This window comes from Lethenteron reissneri, chromosome 42, assembly GCF_015708825.2.
Source record: "Lethenteron reissneri isolate LAM-NWPU_2019-01 chromosome 42, ASM1570882v1, whole genome shotgun sequence".
NCBI lineage: Eukaryota > Metazoa > Chordata > Hyperoartia > Petromyzontiformes > Petromyzontidae > Lethenteron > Lethenteron reissneri.
Window position 1 is genome coordinate 8,222,177 of NC_083820.1, and position 19,476 is coordinate 8,241,652.

Sequence of the window (19,476 nt, forward strand, 5' to 3'; positions counted from 1 at the left end):
GTTAAGGCTGTATGGGGGATCTTTGTATTTATGGATCAGTTAACAGTCTGTTATGGCTATACGGGAGATCTTTGTCTTTGTGTATCAGTTAACAGTCTGTTAAGGTTATACGGGAGATCTTTGTCTTTGTGTATCAGTTAACAGTCTGTTAAGGTTATACAGGAGATATTTGTATTCATGGATCAGTTAACAGTCTGTTAAGGCTATATGGGGGATCTTTATCTTTGTGTGTGTATGTTGAACTTCTGTCGCACCGTACGTAGCCAACCATGCTAATCAGAAGTGCGGGGGAAGGACAGCTTGTGTACATTGTTAAGTAGTTTGGGTCACTAGTAACCTGTTTTGTTGGCCTAGGGTCCAAAAGGAGCTCCTGGATTTCCAGGCCTTCAAGGAATCCCTGGAAAAGATGTGAGTAGATGACACCGTAATTACTTATCATCACCATCGCCACCATAATCATCACCATCATAATCACGATTACTGTCATCAGTTTAACGACGTCATGGTGATCATGACCATCGTTCCTATAATTATATCATCACCATAATTTTTTACACCATCATCATCACTTGCATCAATTGTATCATCCTCATCATGCCCATAACACTCATATCTGGTACACAATTTCCTTGAGATATGTTTGTATTTGTGACTTGTAATCTCACGTCTTCCCAGGGAGTCCCTGGGAAGGATGGACGACCAGGAATCGAGGGCCCCCCTGGCAAGCCGGTAAGTGTCCCGTAGTCTGGTGTCAAGTCTTCTTGGTTCTTTCGGTAAAGTCACGTAGAAGGGAAGTAATACAATAATAAAAATAAAACAAAATAAAATAATAAATTTTATTATGTTTTATTTTTATTATCACGTAGAAGGGAAGTAATAAAATAATAAAAATAAAAGGGAAGTAATAAAAAAATAAAAATAAAACATAATAAAATTTATTATTTTTATTACTTCCCTTCTACGTGAATCCCTGCAGTCACGAAAGCTTTAAATCGAAATGGTGTCAAGTCTGTTCACGAAATTAGGGGGGGGGGGGATATTCATCAACAAAGTGTTTGTTTCATTTTCGTCAACAATTACTACGAGTGGAACAATGTGGACTTCCGGAATAAACGTCTCATTCGAGACGCACACATCGCACCCCGACTGACTCTGACGTTCCCGCTCGAAGGCATCGGTGGCGTAACCATCAGCCGCATCGTCAGAACGCCAACAGGCCATGCGCGCATCTCCTTCGTAAATGTAAAAGTAAAGACACAAGCCACAGGAGTGCGGCTATGGACGATTAATCCTTAGCGATGTGGCCCTTAACGGCGGAACGTGTGCTCTTTCATTTCCCAGGCGCCCCTGCCTTTGATCTCGCAAGGGGAGATGGGAAACCTGCTCAAGGTACGACTCAGCAGCCTCGCTGTTCTCTAGCGTAGCGGTTCCCAACCTTTTCCTTGTCGTGTACCCCCTACCAGCCCTGTCCCCCCTAGCCCTACCGGCAAATACTTTTATATATAAGGTAGGAGAGCATGGGGAGGGAAGCAGAGTGAGATTGAGAGGGCAGAGAGTGCGTGGAAGGGAGTAGATTGAGAAGAGAGTGGAGAGGTAGGAGAGTGCGTGGAGGGGACAAGAGTGAGATGAGAGGTGAGGGGTCGCAGAGTGCGTGGAGGGGAGTAGAATGAGATGGGAGTAAGGAGTGCATGCAGGGGACTAGAGTGAGATGAAAGAGGAGAGGTAGGCAGGCACGAGTCCATAGATCAGGGGTGGGGAACGTCCGGCCTGCGGGCCGTATGAGGCCCGCGAAATCATTTGGTCTGGCCTTGCCAAGGCACCCGCAGGCGGGACTCGAAATTCAATAAATTTAGGAGCAATCCTGGAAAAGCAGTTGCGAGTAGCAACATCAATACCAGCTAACATCACACTCCTCACCAAAGAGAAGCAGTTCCAGCAATCATATTATGGGTGAGTTGATTAAATGTTTGACCAAATATAAGAGGCTAATTTTAAAGTTGATACTTTTGTATGGCCCGCGAATGATGTTATAAATATCCAAATGGCCCTTGGCAGAAAAAAGGTTCCCCACCCCTGCCATAGATGTCTTGAAGTTATTATTACAAAACCTTTAGCAATATCAAGGTGTGGTGTCATCAACCGCATTGACCGTGGTGACCTCTTGACCTTAATCTTTCTTTGTCCGCTACTGCGGTTGGATGCGATGACGTAGTGGTGCCGCGTTTTCTCTGCTTGCAGAACGTGTGCAGCAGTTGCCTGACAGGAGCCCAGGGCTCCCCAGGTCTCCCAGGGCTCAAAGGAGACAAGGGCTACACGGGGAGTCCTGGGGAGGACGGACGAGACGGGGAGAAGGTGGCGACTCTCTCTTACCCCACAGCGCTCACTCACAGTCACACTCTGTAGCGCTGCGTTCGCTACGGTCACATTCACCCTTTCCCATTCTGAGACGTCTTTCAAGTTTGCAGGGTGGGGGTCCCGTTCACCGCTGATTCTGGGAACGCGCATGCGGTCCAGCTTTAATTTTATTTAGAGATGCGTATTGATAACTGTAGCGACACAAATTAAGAATGCGTATTGCCGTTGTTTTTAAAGACTTACTCACCACGGATAACTGTAGCGACACAACCGCACTCTATAATAGCTGGCGCCAAACTGTACCACACGCTTTCCTGCATGGCCTTGTGGGAGCCTCGGTACCAAAAAAGTTATTTTCTTTTATTATTATTATTAGTCGGATGACGTACACGTACATACGCGTACATCATCGACAATGTTGCCTGAGGCCTCCGGGTGGCTCAAGAGGTGAGAGCGCTGTTACACGGCCCAGCGGCATCACGTTCAATGCTCGTTGCAGAGCTTCACCGTACAAACCCAGCCACTGCCCTGGTCGCCAGGTCCATAGCACAGTATGCTAACCGCTACACTATCGCTCCCGCAGCACACACGCGCACACACACGTGCGCACGCATTTAATGCCCAAACGCTTCGTTTACATGCGATCGTTACGTTGTTCACATCGACGGCCAAACGTAACCTGTCTTCGTGGACATTTGTGTCTCTAGGGAGATGCTGGTTCTCAAGGTTCTGCCGGAGCCCCCGGAGTGGATGGCATGAAGGTGAGGGTCAAGGTGGTGATCAGAATCGCAGTCTACGGGAACCTTTTTGCCAGTATGACAATTATGAAAAATAAGAATATGTTTTTCCCTTTCTGGCCATAACACAGGTGTTAAGATGTTCAAACACCAACTCGGTACCTTTTGCACGACATCAAGTCTAGGCCAATGAGTTTTTTCCGCCTGTTGAAGACCGCTTGTGTTGCGATCGAAGCGTCGTGGGTTTTTTGCGTTTATTATTTTCAATTTTTATTTTATTATTTTAATTTTATTTTCTATCTACATGACTTTACCGAAATAACCAAGAATATACATATATTAAATATCAGAGCACGTTTGTTTGCATGTTTTGACACAAGTACGTGTGGTTCATGCAGACTTGATGCTTTGCAAAAGGTATCTATTTGATGTTTTAACATGTTAACACCTGGTTTATTTCCAGAAAGAGGAAAACTTTTCCTATATTTCATATAATCACACTCGTCTTCTAAATCAGCATCCACATTGTAGTCTTCATCACCGTCATCGTCCGTTAGTAAATATATCTTCAATATCATCATTATTTTTGGTATTATAGTCATTTGATTTGAAGCTTTCGTGACTGCAGGAATTACTCTTTGGTTCTTTCGGTAAAGTCACATAGAAAGAAAATAAATTAAAACAAATTATTTAATTGATTTTCTTTCTACGTGACTTTAAGAAAATAAATTATTTTATTTATTTTATTTCTACGTGACTTTAAGAAACTAATTTATTTAATTTATTTTCTTTCAACGTAACTTTAAGAAAATTTCTTATTTATATAATTTTCTTTCTACGTGCCTTTAAGAAAATAAATTACTTAATTTATTTTATTTCTTCGTGACTTTAAGAAAAGTAATTACTTAATTTATTTTCTATCTACGTGACTTTAAGAAATAAATTATTAAATTTATTTTCTTTCTACGTGACTTTAACAATATGAATTATTTAATTTATTTTCTTTCTACGTGGCTTTAAGAAAATAAATGATTTAATTTATTTTCTTTTGACTTTAAGAAAACTAATTATTTAATAAATTTCCTTTCTACGTGACTTTAAGAAAATAAATTATTTAATTTATTTTCTTTCTACGTGACTTCACCGAAAGAACCAAGGAGTATTGTAATCATTGTCATTCAATACATCTCTGGCCACCGCGAGAAGGCTTATGTCTCCCACCCGTGGCCAGGAAACCTCGACATTGGCATTTAGCTTTTGAGCACGTGGCCACGATCAATAAGAGATTAGAACCACCACCACCTCCACCACCAGCATATCGTGTTGAAGCACCTTTAATATCAACACTTAATACAAATAGCATAGTAGTGAGAATTGATTTGTCTAATATCATTTTTTGGTGCATAGTGGGTCTCACGCCAAGCTATGATCCCGGTCACCCGAGTTCAAATTCCGGTCACGGCTAACATCAGTGGCTTGCGATGATTTCATCTGGTCCTGGACTCCTGCCATTTCACCAATGTGTACCGACCAGCGTGGTGAAGTATGGTCAAACAACCCCCATGACTGACACGGCATGGGGAGGCCTTTATCCAGCAGTGGATTGACCAAGGGCTGTAAATCATTATGATTAATTGTATAATTGTTTTATAATTTCAGGGCAGCAAAGGAGAGAGGGGGTTGACAGGCCCTGCGGGTGACAAAGGGGAAAGGGTGAGTTTTATTTCAACAAAACAATTGTGTATTTCGCTTCTCATCATTTGTACAGTTTGGATAATCGTGCCAGGAAGTGTAGTATAATTTAATTTTTCCATTTCTTGTGCTTTTATTTTCTTTCAAAAGCATTGAAATGGAGCGGGCGGCTTTTAATATACATGTTTCACAGAGAGGTTCTATATTTAAAGTGGCACTTACATACAAGCGTATCTTACCCAGCATACATGATCCTTTGTAATCATGGGAAAGTTTGAAGTTTTACAAATGGTAACGACTGTGCACGTGTGTGCATGTGTGCGTTTATCTGAACGTGTGCGTTGGCGCGTATGTACACGAGTTGTTGTGTCTGTACCTGTGCGCATGTATGATTGTGCGTACTTGTGTGCGTTCATGCGCGTTTATGTGCGTGTGCACGCGGGCGTATATGCGTTTCGGCTTGGTTACGCGCGTGCATTTGTGTGCGCGTGTGCCCTGGGTGTGTTTGTGCTTGTGTATATGCGTGCGCGTCTGTGCGATTGTGAGTATGTGTTTTTTTGCGCGTGTATTTGTTTGCGCGTGCGCGTGTGTCTGCATGCGTCCTGTGTGTGAAGGGTCTCCCAGGGTTACCTGGGTACTTTCCTGAGCCCAGCGTCATCGGTTCTCAAGTGAGTAAACATATCAAACACAACTTTAGGGCCTTGGGCTGTGGCTGTCCTTGTATAAGAGCTGTTCGCTCAATGGTCCTTGACGTCTTTGTCTGAGTCTGAACTCTTTTTCATTTAACCATTACGTTTTTGCCCGCAAAGAAGCGGGCAAAAGGACATCCTCTAAATTCTAAACCGGTTGCTCAATTATCTCCTTATTTGTTGGTAAGAAATATATAAAGTAATAATTTCCCAAACATTTTTCGATTTAAAGCTTTCGTGACTGCAGGGATTCATCTTCTTGGTTCTTTCGGTGACTTTCCCAAACATGTTTCTGAGTGCTGGCTTCATGACCTCGATAACATGAATGTGGATCTATGCATGCCGTTGTCAACATGACCAATCCAAGTGACAGTGAATGTTATTCTGGCTCCAACTGTTGTACGTATGTTGAACTTCTTTCGTACCGTACGTAGCCAACCGTACCAATTGCAGGTGTGGGGGAAGGACAACAAACTAAACACGAAACTCAATTTCTCAAGAAATTAGTTTTCAAGCTATATTTCAAAGTGCATAGCCTCCAGTGGCTTCCTAATATGGGAAGGAAGAGCATTCCAGGTGGCCGCACAAGTGTATCTGAAAGCGCGCGATGCAGTGACCATATTCGTTGCTGATTCTGAGCATTTTTTTTTCAATACGCTTGTTGTTTACATAGGAAAGCCTCACGGAGTCTCAAGACTCTTTGTCAGGAGGGTCCTGCCATTGACCGAAGTAGCTGCAGCTTATTATACATGTTTTTTTCATATTCAGTGATCTAATAATTACTGTTAGGGATAAGTATAGTGTTACAATGGGACGGAGCGGTGGCATAGTGGATAGCGCACTGCCCCGTGAACCAGAACCTGAGTTAGTTTCACAGCCATGGTTAACATCCGTGGCATGCGATATCTAAATCAGTCCTGTGCTCCCCATCCTAGCCTTACAGCACTGCCTAGCTTGTTGAATCATGGCCAAACAGCTCCCATAACCGACACAGCATGTGGAGGCCCGTCACCCAGCAGTGGATTGGTAGACCCATGTATCATAATAATCATCATAAAACATTGTAATGGCTGCTTGTCTCTACCTGCAGGGAATGCTTGGAGAAGTCGGCTCCCCAGGATTAATAGGACCACCCGGCATAAAGGTGAGACATTACGCGGCCCGGTCTGTCCGGTAAAATATGTACAATTACATTTTTAAAATAAATATTGACGTGACGGTTGCTTCCAATGAAAAAGAGGCTGCTCAGGGCAGAAGCTAGCGAGGCCTAAAACGCATGGCGCCGCTTGCTGCTCCGGATTGTACCGCTGAAGGAAGAACGGAATAGTGTCTTTCGCGGAGTGAAAAGGCTCATTTATTCCGTGCCGAACCACGAGAAAAAACCCAGGCTGCGTTTTGTTACTCGAGTGGCGCGGAGAGATCCGCGGCTGGCAAGCGAGGAGTATTTGTTTAGTTTGAGTGCACGCTAAAGCACTGCAGGGAGTGTAACTTCATTCAACAAAGCGGCCACCATTTTTGCAAGTAACTGCCAAAGTAGATTTTTGTACTTAGAGCATAGATGTAAATGCACTCAATATTAAGGCTAAACAGTGGATCTCTGCCCTTATCTGTGCCTGTCTCTGTTTGTGTGCGATTTCACCGAATTATTTGACTATGGGGGTTGGGCCTTGTCTAGGGAGAACCAGGAGAGGCTGGGCTTCCTGGTCCTATGGGCCTGCCAGGACCACCTGTGAGTCTTTAATGCCGCTTCCGTTATCTTAATTCACACACACTAATGCTTAATTTCCTTCTTGTGATAGCTGCCACTTATCGCTTTCCCTGGCAGACTGAGCAGCGAGCTTTTGTATAACAGTGTAGTTGGCCTTATCCACGTTCTGCCAGACATTTTATAAAAGGTGGGACTACCCAAACTTGCCCCACCACCACATGCGACCTGGCAATCAACTCACCTTGGAGAAAGAACCGGCGGTGTCTGGATATTTTGGGTAATGTCACAAAAAGGTTCACAGGCTCATTCAAGAATGTGACTTTTACAAGCTAACAAAAAAAATCAGCAAGCAGGCATTCTTTAAAAAATCGCTCTTCACGGGGCATCGGAGGGGCAGCTACACGTTTCAGGGATCGTGTTCGGTAAGACGTCTTGCAGACATCAGCGGCATGTTCAAAGTTGTAATTGTTTCTCTGAGCAAACAGTCTTAAAAGCGTTTTCAAAGAGGGGTGCTTAAAATTTGTTTTCAATTGAGAGTGATAACAATTTCGCTCAACAACTCCAAGATATTTTTGTGAATGCTTCGTTTTCAATTCCTGTGGTTGTCTTGTTATTGTTGTTGTAGGGCCTGTCTGGGGTGGATGGAAGAAACGGCAGAGATGGACAATCTGGTGAAAAGGTTAGGCCCTCGATCCCAGACCGCAAACCGGCAATCTGACGTTGACATGTCGCTAATGTCGACGTTTGACTTCAATGAAGTGGAGCTTGTAACGTTACCGATATATCAATGGACAAATACTGATCTTTATTCTTCGATTTAAAGCTTTCGTGACTGCAGTGATTCATATTCTTGGTTCTTTCGGTAAAGTCACGTAGAAGGGAAATAATAAAAATAAAACATAATAAGATAAAATTCTCACGACGTTTCGGTCACAACGCAAGCAGCCGTCCTCAGGTGAAGAACAGGGCTGTCGGAAAGACAGCGTCCTAAGGATGTCCTAAGGACGCTGTCTTTCCGACAGCTCTGTTCTTCACCCGAGGACGGCTGCTTGCGTTGTGGCCGAAACGTCGTGAGAATTTTATCTTATTATGTTTTATTTGTATTTTTATTATTTTATTATTTCTTCTCTACGTGACTTTACCGAAAGAACCAATAATATAAATACTGATCAGTTTGCACAAATTAGCATTGAGGGTAACAGAAGTATTTTGACTTTACGTGTAATTTGTTAGCTATAAAATCAGCTCATTTGCAGTCAATCGCTCGATTATTACACCGCAGGATGGTGAGAGATGAGAGATGGCAATGTCTTGAGGAGGCCTCCATCCAGCAGTGGATTAATCATGGCTAATGATGATGATAACATTTTGTAACAATATTTTTCCTTTCACACGCTGTCCGAGAAAAATTAAGCCAAATATATTATTGCTAATTAAAAAAAAAAATTCACTTTGAAAATTGTATTGCTTTGGTGCGTTATATATGTATTGAAGCTAAAATATTTTTTTCTGGTTTTGTTTTTGTTGATCAGGGCATGAAGGGGGAGCCGGGTCTGGTGGCATTCGATGGAGTAGAGGGTCCCATGGTAATTGTGAAACATGATCCCGTTCTGTCTGGCCTCCCTACAAAACTCTCCTGTCTGCCCGCTTGTTTTTCTCGCATCTTACTTCATCACAGATGTATTACTTTCCCCATGCACTTTGATTCAGTGTTGTGGGCAGGGATATTGATATTTTTATGGGCGTAACAATATACAGTAAAACCTTGGATTGCGAGTAACTTGGTCTGGGAGTGTTTTACAAGACGAGCAAAAATTAGAAGTAAATATTAATTTGATAAACGAGCGAGGTCTTGCAATACGAGTAGTACGTGTATACGCTTTGTCGGCCGAGCGTCACGTGATCACAACTGATATACGAGTGCTTTGATATACGAGTGCTTTGGATTATAAACACGTTTCCAGAACGAATTATGCTCACAATCTAAGGTTTTACTGTATTGATTAATTGGTAATTCCGACGCGGGAATTAGCCGCTTTCAGCTTGCGTAGAATGCAACCGGGCTGCTCTTACTGACCTTTGAACTACGCACGGCAGGCGGATATTTTGTTCACAAAGGGAAAAGAAAAGAGTCGCCCCTGTCTGTCGTGAATGTGGTGAAGTGCGGTCTGTCCATCACGTACTCCACCACTGCCCTTTACACACTTACACAAGAGGTACGGATGCGATGCATCAAGCTACTTCTGAATGCATTAACAAACCTAAGACACGTTTTATCAGTTTGTTTTCATATGCCGCATGAAAGTAGAAAAATATTGATTAATATCATTGCTTTTGCGCATCAAATCACGTTTAAGAAGTTATCTCTTTCTATTGACGTCACTGACATGCTCATGTTGCATTTAGGCGAATGGCGATAACAAAATTTGGTCAGACATTCATAACGCCAGTGGCAAGTACTATCGGAACCTATCCTGGGCCTCTCCAAGGTCAACTCAGCCTTAAATTAGTAATTGTATTGGTGTGTAAACATCAGCACTGGAGAAACGAAGTCAAGTAGCCATGGTGCTGGCCACACCACCCTCTCGTGCGTTGTGCCGGCCGCAATAGGTGCTTGCTAACAGTGCTTACCCCAACAGTCTATGCAGGTTAAACAGGGAATCTTTGTGTTCTGTGTGTGTGTAGGGTTTTAAAGGATTTACTGGAGAACCAGGTCCACCTGGGCCAAAGGTATATCAGCACTTGTCACATTAATTTTAATTGCAAATAATATTAATTCATTTCGGTTGTTTATGGAAGCCTCAGAACTCCTGTTCAAGAGAGGTCTGCCTCTCCTGAACAAGTGTTTGGCTTGTGGGAAGAAATCAGGCAACCACTGGTGCACTGTCATCTTCTGGGCACCTTGCAGCCCAAGACGATAATGCCTGATGTTCCCAGGCAGCCTTACATCCACTACGAACGAAAGTCAACATTTTGCTTTGCTCCAGAGATCTGACGGGATCCACCACGTTCAGTGTAAATTTTGTCGCAATGTATCGACCAGCGGGAAAAGTAACTGGGCTTGGGCAGGGCAAGTCCCTTAGAAGGGACGATAGCCGGTGGTCGAGACTGAGCACGGAGCGGCAGCCAAAGGAGGGAAGCACGTGTCCCGTGGAGTTAGAGCAACGAACTCAAGTTTGTGCGCGGGAGATGGATGCAAATTTACATCGCAAGACAGTGGATCGATTGTGGCCCGTGATGATGATGCTGCGCGTGTGTAAGCAGTAATTACAGAACCAACACATTGCCCGTGTGCCCCAGGGTGAAGAGGGCCCGTCTGGGCTTCCCGGGAGGGATGGCATTCAGGGGATTGACGTGAGTTTCCACAATGTCCGCACTCCCACGAGCACCTATACCTGTGCAAATGAAACGTTCAGCCTCATTGGGCCCCTACCTGGTCAGACAAAGGAAACTGAACTGACTTTAACATCTTTCTGCGCATTTATAGCCACGGTAATGCGTTGCCTAGGCTATAAACTCATTTATCTTTTAATCATTATTTTTGACACTGCACGTAATTTCTTGTTAATTCTTGGACTTTATTTCCCAGGGGAGCCCAGGTCTCCCTGGGCTACAGGGACCCCCGGGGCCCATCGGAGAACCGGTGAGTGCAGTACAGTACAACACAACAGCAGCCACCCTGTAAAATACCACCGGCGTCCCGCCCCACGCAAGCATGTATACACACATAGTTGGTAGTGGCGCCGGATGTGGTGGCCGCGATGTTGTGCCACTCGTGTAATTGGGGGCGTAGTGATGCACCCATCGACTAGAAGTTGACACTTACCTCTCACGGCACACTGGGGGGGGGCGGGGCGCAAAATAGGAAGTCACCCCCTCCCCTCGTGAATATTTAGGCGGCTCTTGCACGCCATAGAACTTTCTGTCGCTTTTTTATCATCCAGATTAAAATTATTAACACATCAGAAATTATCGTACGAAGTTATCAGTACTAATTTGCTTCCAGATAAATGTTTAGCTGGGCGCACCGCTCGATGATACGTGCGTTTCATTGCAAGCGTCAAACTTGACGATTTTAAGGTTGACGCAAATCACATCAAATTATTTGCTCACGCAGTTACACTGTTGTGGTATCAGGGCCTCCTCAACATCTATTCAGATCTTTCCCTTCAACGTTTTACCACTACCCATGCCCAATGATGCCAACCCTCCACTACTATTCAACGGGGTTATTTCAGTTCCAATATTTAAGTGTGAATCCTAATTTTAAACGAACAAAACTAGTTTAATGTTTGGCAAATGGTTGGTAGTAATGCACACGATGTTTATATGGCTTTTGTTACTAGATTACCTTTAGGATTTATCAGAGAAATGTAATATTGCGTTTCTGCTGGTATAACGTGGGATTAAGATTTTTGGGGGGGACCCTCAAAATTAAAGGCCCTGAACTACGGCCCCTGAAGGCCCTGTATTAATATGACACCGACGACCATTCCCGCTGGCTGTATGTGATGGAGCTTTCACTGTGTGCCAGTTGATCCGTTAACCTTCCCTGTGTCTTCTTTGTCTCCTCCCGCTTTCCTGCGCTAGGGTCGCCTGGGACCTCCAGGGCATCACGGCCTCCGAGGACTTCCAGGAGAAGCTGTGAGTTCTGCTCACCAGTGGCGGTGCTAGGCCCAAGCAAACCGAGCGAATGATTTGGGCTCAAAGCAACTCAAGGGGCCCTGGATTCATGACAGAAAAAATATTGGTCAACTAAATATCGTACTCTTAGTTCTTTCGGTAAAGTCACGTAGGTAAAAAATGAAATTAAAATTAATAAAAAATAAAATAATAGTGATTTTTATTATTATTTTATTTATTATGTTATTTTTTATTAATTTTAATTTCATATTTTTACCTACATGACTTTACCGAAAGAACTAAGAGTATGAATCCTTGCAGTCACGAAAGCTTCAAATCTAGAACTAAATATCGGCTCGAATAAAAACAAATTAACGTATCCGTGCATTGCTAACAGTCATGCAGACCCTGTGAGCAACTATTTGCAGGTCAGTTATAATGAGATATTGGCAGGGGTTGGGATGGATCAGTGGTCATATTAATTGATGTCTTAATGAAATATGTAAAATGAGTGGGCTGCATGATCTAGGGGTCATAGCACTCAGGCATCTGCTTATGAATGAACATTAAGTGTAGTGAGGTGATGGTCTTAGCCCGGTTACCAATTATTGCACGAAAGAAAACTCAGATTAAATTTGGTTTTGCACTTGATTCAGTCATATGCCAGCTGTGAGGCTATACCGCTTTGACTACCGTGTGACAAACATTACGATCATATGCAGATCGCGTGGCAAAGTTCTGCCTTCTACTGTGTGGACCTGCGGTCCCTTGAAGGAATCTCAGAGGTAGCTCTGTCATATCTGCTTCCACGGGGCCTTTGCCCTTTTACACAAACGATGCCACTTCTCTGCGAGAGATCTGAGTGGATTCTTCATGTCGTGGCGTGACGCCGATAGCACAATTGGGTTAACATTGAGGGTAAATTACAAAGCTTTTTGTTACATGACGTCGGGGTAGACGCTGTTGATTGTGGTGACCTCTCTCTCTGCCTCTCTTCTCTAACCAGGGCGCGAAGGGAGACCAGGGCTCCGTGGGAGACGTTGGCTTCCCAGGATCAAGAGGACCCCCGGGGCCTATGGTGGGATGCCCATTTTAGTGCCTGATAAAATTGCCCCATAATTATGGTATCGCAATCAAAGGCTGTGTACGCAGTCTGCATTTCTATTAGTTCGCCGCTAAAGAAATAAACTGTGGGGAGAAGTCGGGGGATCGGGGAAGTGGGCGATGTGTGGGGGGAGGCGAGGGCGGGCAGTGACTATTCTTTCAAAGTAAAACGTGTTTAATCTGCGTGTCTCGCTCTCTCTTTTAAGGGACCTGTGGGGAGAGCTGGGGAGCCGGGTAGAGAGGTGAGTGTGAACGCGGGAGATTGAAAGCGAGGTGGGAATAAGCAGAGTGTTGTCGTTTGTAATGAAACCGTAAGCGACGCGATGGTGTGAAACCTGTAAACCTGTAATATGGTTACAGGTTTACAGGTTTCATAGCATCACTCAGAAGTTCAACATACATACATCTGGCGTATAGAGAAACACGGCTCGGCTTCCACGCTTGGCTATCCATCGAAGAAAGATGGTCACCGCATTGCCCGCTTTCATGTGCCCTTCTGCGGCCGTCTGGAATGCTCTTCCGATTTTAGGAAGCCACTGGAGCTATGCATTTTTAAGTCTAGATTTAAAATGTATTTGTTTAGAATTGCTTTTTGTATTTAGTTTGTTGTTCTTCCCCCACACCTCCGATTAGTACGATGGGCTACGTACGGTGCGAAAGAAGTTCAACATAGATACATACATGCGGTAGTGAATGCCCCGTAATCCAGCACTTTGGAGGAAAGGGTGCTGTGAGGTGGCTAGGAGATGGCAGTACAGCAAGTGTGTCCGAAAACCCATTTGTGTGGAACTTTGAGTGTTATCCTTTTTTTTCATGTTCTCCGGTTTTGTTCGATGTAAAATATACTCATGAGTAAAGTTGGACAAATATCCCAGTAATGGATCATTCTGAAAAAGATTCTTGAGGTTTAGCGAGTCTTTCATGGATAAATAAATTATTGTCTTTTTTTATTATAAGAGAATCTCTATTTTTTTATACAGAAAAGGCCCCCATTGTTTAGATGGAGAGCTCTTGCCAATAACATCTGGTAACCCAACAGTATTTATTTTAACAAGCCTGATGAGACTCAGAAAGCCAAAAGCTGTTCATAGATTTGCTTACTGAAATACATGCTGCAGCTGGATAATACTGATCTGAAATCCAATTGGCCCATGACTAAGATATACTTTTACGTGGTAGATACAGAACGGATTTCCACTTACGTACGCATTTTCTTGTTACAGGGCCAGCCTGGGGGGAAGGGAGACCGTGGGCAGAAGGGAGAACGCGTGAGTGTTTATACATCCACTCGGCACCAGCAATAACGTCTTCAAGATAAAACATTCAACGATGGCAGCATTTCAGAACACTTGGACGACTAAAGCAATGATGCATTTTGTATTAGGTCCGTGTGGAAAGTGCGCAAAGAAGCATTTTGTAGAGAAAACGGTTGCTTGGCAGTGATCTGACGCTATCCTTTGTCCATCTATATAAGGTGTCGTTGGCAACGTGCGTTATAAGCAATGTATATCGAACAAGTTAGAATGATTGTAAGACTTACGGCAAGCTTACGATTAATGGAATGCTGTTGAAGAAGTTCAGCAAAGCATGAAAACAAAACAATACCGATTAGTAACACTATTACAAAAGTGATGCGAAATTGATCGCGGTAATCGTCATGATATCACGGCAACGTGTCGGAACATCAGGCGGAGTAGAACAACACCAAGAAGGAGTGGATACTTTCGCCATAAACGGATGTTCAAGTACTCACCAAACTGTGACATTGTGTTGAGGTGCAAACCATCAGGCGCGTATCACTGGTGACTACCCAATACAACGAGCATATCGTGGTGGAACGAGTGGACTTCTCCACTCGGCTACCACCGCGGATGCCGTGGGATGACTCACAACATAAAAAATGCAATTGTAGCCCTGTTGCTTTATTAAAACTAAAACACTCCCCTCCCCACTCCACCCTCCTTCCACCAAAAGACAAGAACATGGATACATTGCTTCATTTTTATTAAATTGTACAAATGTATTGTCGATTAAATCAAGTGTCAAAGCCACTCATTCGTGTAATCGATTGCTCTCTGTGTCCCATATTGGGGGCCTTCTCTTCCAGGGGGAGCCCGGGATTCAGGGCGACCAGGGCCTACAGGGAGACAAGGGCCGATCTGGCGAGCCGGGGCCCCCAGGGGTGAAGGGCATCACCGGACCGATGGGGCCGTACGGCATCCCCGGCGAGAGGGGCTCACCCGGCCTGCCGGGGCTGATGGGGCCCATCGGGCCGCATGGACCCAAGGTGAAGCCTCTTTGTTTTCTTACTCATTTTGAATATACGTGAATTTTTATTTATTTTCTTGGTTCTTTCGGTAAAGTCACGTAGAATGGAAATAATAAAATAATAAAAATAGAACATAATGAAAAAATTCTCACGACGTTTCGGCCACAACGCAAGCAGCCATCCTCAGGTGGAGAACAGGTCTGTCGAGAACACATTTATATTCAGACTCTGTCTTCTCGACAGACCTGTTCTCCACCTGAGGACGGCTGCTTGCGTTGTGGCCGAAACGTCGTGAGAATTATTTTATTATGTTTTATTTTTATTATTTTATTATTTCCATTCTACGTGACTTTACCGAAAGAACCAAGAAGATGAATCCCTGCAAGTCACGAAAGCTTTAAATCGAAATTATTATTTATTATTTCATAATAACCCAACCGGTCATCGATATTCATTTTTTTATTTGCATGCATCATCCCCCTCTCTGGCCTTAGCACCTGATTGCCTGACAAGTGAAGACATCACATCTATCCCTCTATTTAACACCGAAGCAGGAGGATTTCTCCACAACTCTGGCTGTCCACCTGATGATGCTGGTTGTAATTTACTGGCGAAACGTCACTGTACTCGAATCGTAAATGTTGTGGGTTTACTCTCCAACGCACCGGTGTGCTGAACTAGTAACGAATTTAGATGTTTTGTTTTCGGGACAAACCTTACTAATTGGCTGTATCGGGTGGTGGCAGGTTTAACAACACATTCATATTCACGCGATCGAACCCACAAACTTCTATTATAGATTATGTATACTTTCATCGTATTGCTTCCTCCTCCTGCCGTTTTCCTTGTTTGTTGGCGTGCGGTTTACGTGGTTTATGTGTGTGGCAGCCAGGTGGGGTTCCAACCACACCACCACCTTCCTGTACTGTGCCGACCTTAATAGGTGTTTGCTCACAGCATTTGCTTCGACGGCCTCTGTAGGCTATGTGGAGGATTTAGCCTCTTGTGGGTGTGGCTGTGGGGAGTGGTGGCAGGGTAGTTAGTAGTAATTTAAGTTAAATTCGTGGCCATGGCTAAAATCTGTGGCAAGTGACATCTGAACCGGTCCTGGGCCTAATCTTGGTCTACTCGAGTTTCAATGAGTACCCGGTGCAGTGTGTGTGTGGTGTGAATATCATCACTTGGGAGACAAATGCAGCCGTGCATGGTACTGGCCTATATATGTGCTCACAGCACACTAATTTGGTCTCTCAGGCTTAAATGGATATCGACGTCGTCTCAGCATGTTGGAGGAGAGCGGTGGCATAGTGGTCACTGCACCATCCTACAATCCCATAAACCCAAGTATATTTTCCAACCACCCACAATGCCAGTGGAAACTGGCATTTAAACATGACTTGGGACTCTCCTAGATAAGCTCAGCCTTAAAAACGAGAAGCTGGTTTGGTGTGTTAACACCAACCTTTCCTTTTTCAGTACGACGTCACACATGCGACTCTAAAACTATCAACTAAACTATTTTTTATTTTACCAGGTAAGGCTCACTGAGCTGTATAACTCTTGTGGGCCTTACTTGGTAAAATATAGCTCTGTTTCAGAAGCAACCTGGCTATCACAAATGATAGCTCAACAAAGTGGCTTATCATGTGAAAATGTATAGCCAAATAATCTAAACGCACATTGATTTTGAATTTGAAAGGAAAAACCGAAGGACCCAGAGGAAAATCTACGAGACCACGGTTAGAACACGCAAAATCCAAATATACAGCAGCAGGCGTCAGCTTCGGGATCGAACCCACGAACTCCTGTATACCAGGCGAGGGAGTCAACATCTCACCTGAGACTGAGGTACAGGCAGATATGTGAAAAGATGAGATATGTGAACACCTGTATAAAATAACAGTTACACCACGCCAAAATGCAGCACTGCATTCGGGCGTGTGTGGTTAATTGGTCTGGGCGGATGTGTGATGGTCAGATAACCAGAATTGTACTATTCCTCCAAAATGATCATTGCATGGCCGAGGCTATCGTTACGTGAATGTACTCGCTGTCTCTCTTGTTTTACATTTTGAATATTTCACCAGGGCGACGCTTTTCCCCTTGACGAGATGAAGCGTCTGATAAGAGAAGAGGTCACTAGGATATTAGAAGGTACGTAGAGAAGTGGCGTATAATTTTTTTTACTGCTTATTCTTGAATCGAATCTCTACGCCGTATCATCGTAGTTAATCGAATCACTGGGAGGGAGGGAATCATTGCATGCCTACTGTGTGCGCCGATCTCTGTTTCTGGCTACTTCGTGAAAATCTGGCCTATGCTCCACAACTTGTGAATAAAAAAAACCTTTAACAATCAATTAATGGGCAGGAGCCTCCATCAAAAGTATTGCAACTGTGATGCTTGACCAGAGAAATAAAGGGCTGTTCATGTGATCAGCACTTTGAAGATTTTGTTGCATCTTCTTTGCCAGTGTCCTTGTAAGAAATATGCACCGATTGAAATTTTGCAAAGGCACCTGAAGAGGTGCATGCTTGTAATTACCCCGATAAACCAAAAGGGTAACACACACACGCATCATACTGCAAAAGCGAGTTGTAATGTTAGAAAAAGTAAGTGGCCTTGGGCAGGACACGGTGCTAAATGAGATGACGGCCGGTGGTCGAGACTGACAATGGAGTGGCAGCCAAAGGAGGCAACCCACCCGAGAGGAACTGAAGAGATGGGATCAGCTGCTTGTGCGAGAACGAGGTGGATTATCACGTGACCATGAGCAATGGCGACGGCTTGGAGAGGCCTTCTTCATCTTGCAGTCGTTAGATTACAGCTGACAATGATGATAGTTCACGATCATATTGACTGAACCTGATGTTGAATGTCATGCGTCCCTACACCTGATCGCCTGGTTTAATCATGTGCCCCTGTTCTACCGTGCGCTCGTGATGCTGCCACTGCTGCTGCAGATCGACTCACGAGGGTGATGGCACACATCCAGTCGCCTGCAGCCATCGTCACATCCCCGGGGAGACCAGGGCCTCCTGGCCCACCGGGAAGGGATGGCACGCCCGGTCGACCTGGCATGCTCGGGGAACCAGGTCCACAGGGATTAATGGGGTCCCAGGGCTCTCCCGGCATACAGGGTCCTCAAGGTAGGTGTCGTCCCCTCCGCAATACCGATGATTCCTATTGAGTGATGTTACCAACGTGCCTTGCTCTTCGACGTTTGCTTTCGGGCTGCACCTGGTGTTGTTCGGCACGATGTCCGACGTTTCGCTCCCCGTGCTGGGAGGAATTGAAGAAGTGCACTGCGAGTTCCTTTAGAATCTGAAGAAGCTGCCAGCACATGCACCAAACAACCCAATACAGGACCCCACCCACCCCTCCCCCCACGATTTCATGAGGCCTTCATAAGTAAATAGCATTGTTGTGATAGCACTAATATTTCAGAGGCAATATTAAGCAATAAATGACAATTTTCCGACAAATTTCACAACTATATGTCAGTGCCATTTAATTGCTGGAAAAATGTTGTTATAACACTTCTATCATGACTTAATAGCAATATCGAGGTTCTACAATATCACGATTAGTTCATTAATGTATCCTGGCTTAACATTGAAATAACCGAGGTAGAAATGCCATCGTTGGCACGCAGTGTTTGACTTTTACCCCCTGCCCAAAGTGAGACCTGCAAACGGCACTCTCGCCCCCCCCCCCCCCCCCCCGGGCACGTGCTGTGTGCTGGCGATCGCAGGCGATAGGGGCCCCAAGGGTCAACGAGGAGACCCTGGAATCGCGATCAAAGGGGAACGCGGAGTTCCAGGACAACCAGGTGCGATAGACGCGATTTTACTCAGCGAGTCAATTGTGAATTTGTGTAAAATGTATATAATAATAATGATGATGATGAATAATGTACCTCCCTTTGTCAATCCGCTGCTGGATGAAGGCCTCCTTCCGTAAGCCGTGTTAGTCATGGGGGGTTGTTTGACCATACTTCACACTGGTCAGTGAGGGTTGGTGAAGAAGGTTGGCTCAAGACCAGTTCCCATTACCAGCGTGTTCAAGTATGATTTAAAAAATTCTCACGACTTACAGAGCGTGCGGGGTATTCATTCAGCAATTGATTGACAAATAGATGTTAATAATGATACAAACAGAGACCACCAGAGTGTACCTTTTAGGGGCATAATAATGTATTGATTCAGCAATATCGATTCTTAAGCTCACCATACATGCGATACATGCACAGATTGTGTGTGTGCACAAAAATAAATGTAATTTTGCAAAATTACGTGC

At 44.3% G+C, this 19,476-nt stretch overlaps 1 protein-coding gene across 1 annotated transcript in view; it reads left to right on the forward strand.

Annotated features, from left to right (window-relative positions):
- The window catches only part of LOC133352856 (collagen alpha-1(XXII) chain-like), a 56,593-nt gene that overhangs the window by 27,204 nt on the left and 9,913 nt on the right, over window positions 1–19,476 (forward strand). The window contains exons 21-42 of the mRNA XM_061568819.1: window positions 355–408; window positions 676–729; window positions 1,342–1,389; window positions 2,239–2,352; window positions 3,063–3,116; window positions 4,752–4,805; window positions 5,399–5,452; window positions 6,564–6,617; window positions 7,149–7,202; window positions 7,807–7,860; window positions 8,714–8,767; window positions 9,867–9,911; window positions 10,482–10,535; window positions 10,771–10,824; window positions 11,772–11,825; window positions 12,811–12,882; window positions 13,115–13,150; window positions 14,132–14,176; window positions 15,016–15,195; window positions 17,265–17,331; window positions 18,141–18,326; window positions 18,932–19,009. Of these exons, the coding sequence (XP_061424803.1) occupies window positions 355–408; window positions 676–729; window positions 1,342–1,389; window positions 2,239–2,352; window positions 3,063–3,116; window positions 4,752–4,805; window positions 5,399–5,452; window positions 6,564–6,617; window positions 7,149–7,202; window positions 7,807–7,860; window positions 8,714–8,767; window positions 9,867–9,911; window positions 10,482–10,535; window positions 10,771–10,824; window positions 11,772–11,825; window positions 12,811–12,882; window positions 13,115–13,150; window positions 14,132–14,176; window positions 15,016–15,195; window positions 17,265–17,331; window positions 18,141–18,326; window positions 18,932–19,009 (1,519 nt within the window). The remainder of the gene's footprint in view (window positions 1–354; window positions 409–675; window positions 730–1,341; window positions 1,390–2,238; window positions 2,353–3,062; window positions 3,117–4,751; window positions 4,806–5,398; window positions 5,453–6,563; window positions 6,618–7,148; window positions 7,203–7,806; window positions 7,861–8,713; window positions 8,768–9,866; window positions 9,912–10,481; window positions 10,536–10,770; window positions 10,825–11,771; window positions 11,826–12,810; window positions 12,883–13,114; window positions 13,151–14,131; window positions 14,177–15,015; window positions 15,196–17,264; window positions 17,332–18,140; window positions 18,327–18,931; window positions 19,010–19,476) is intronic.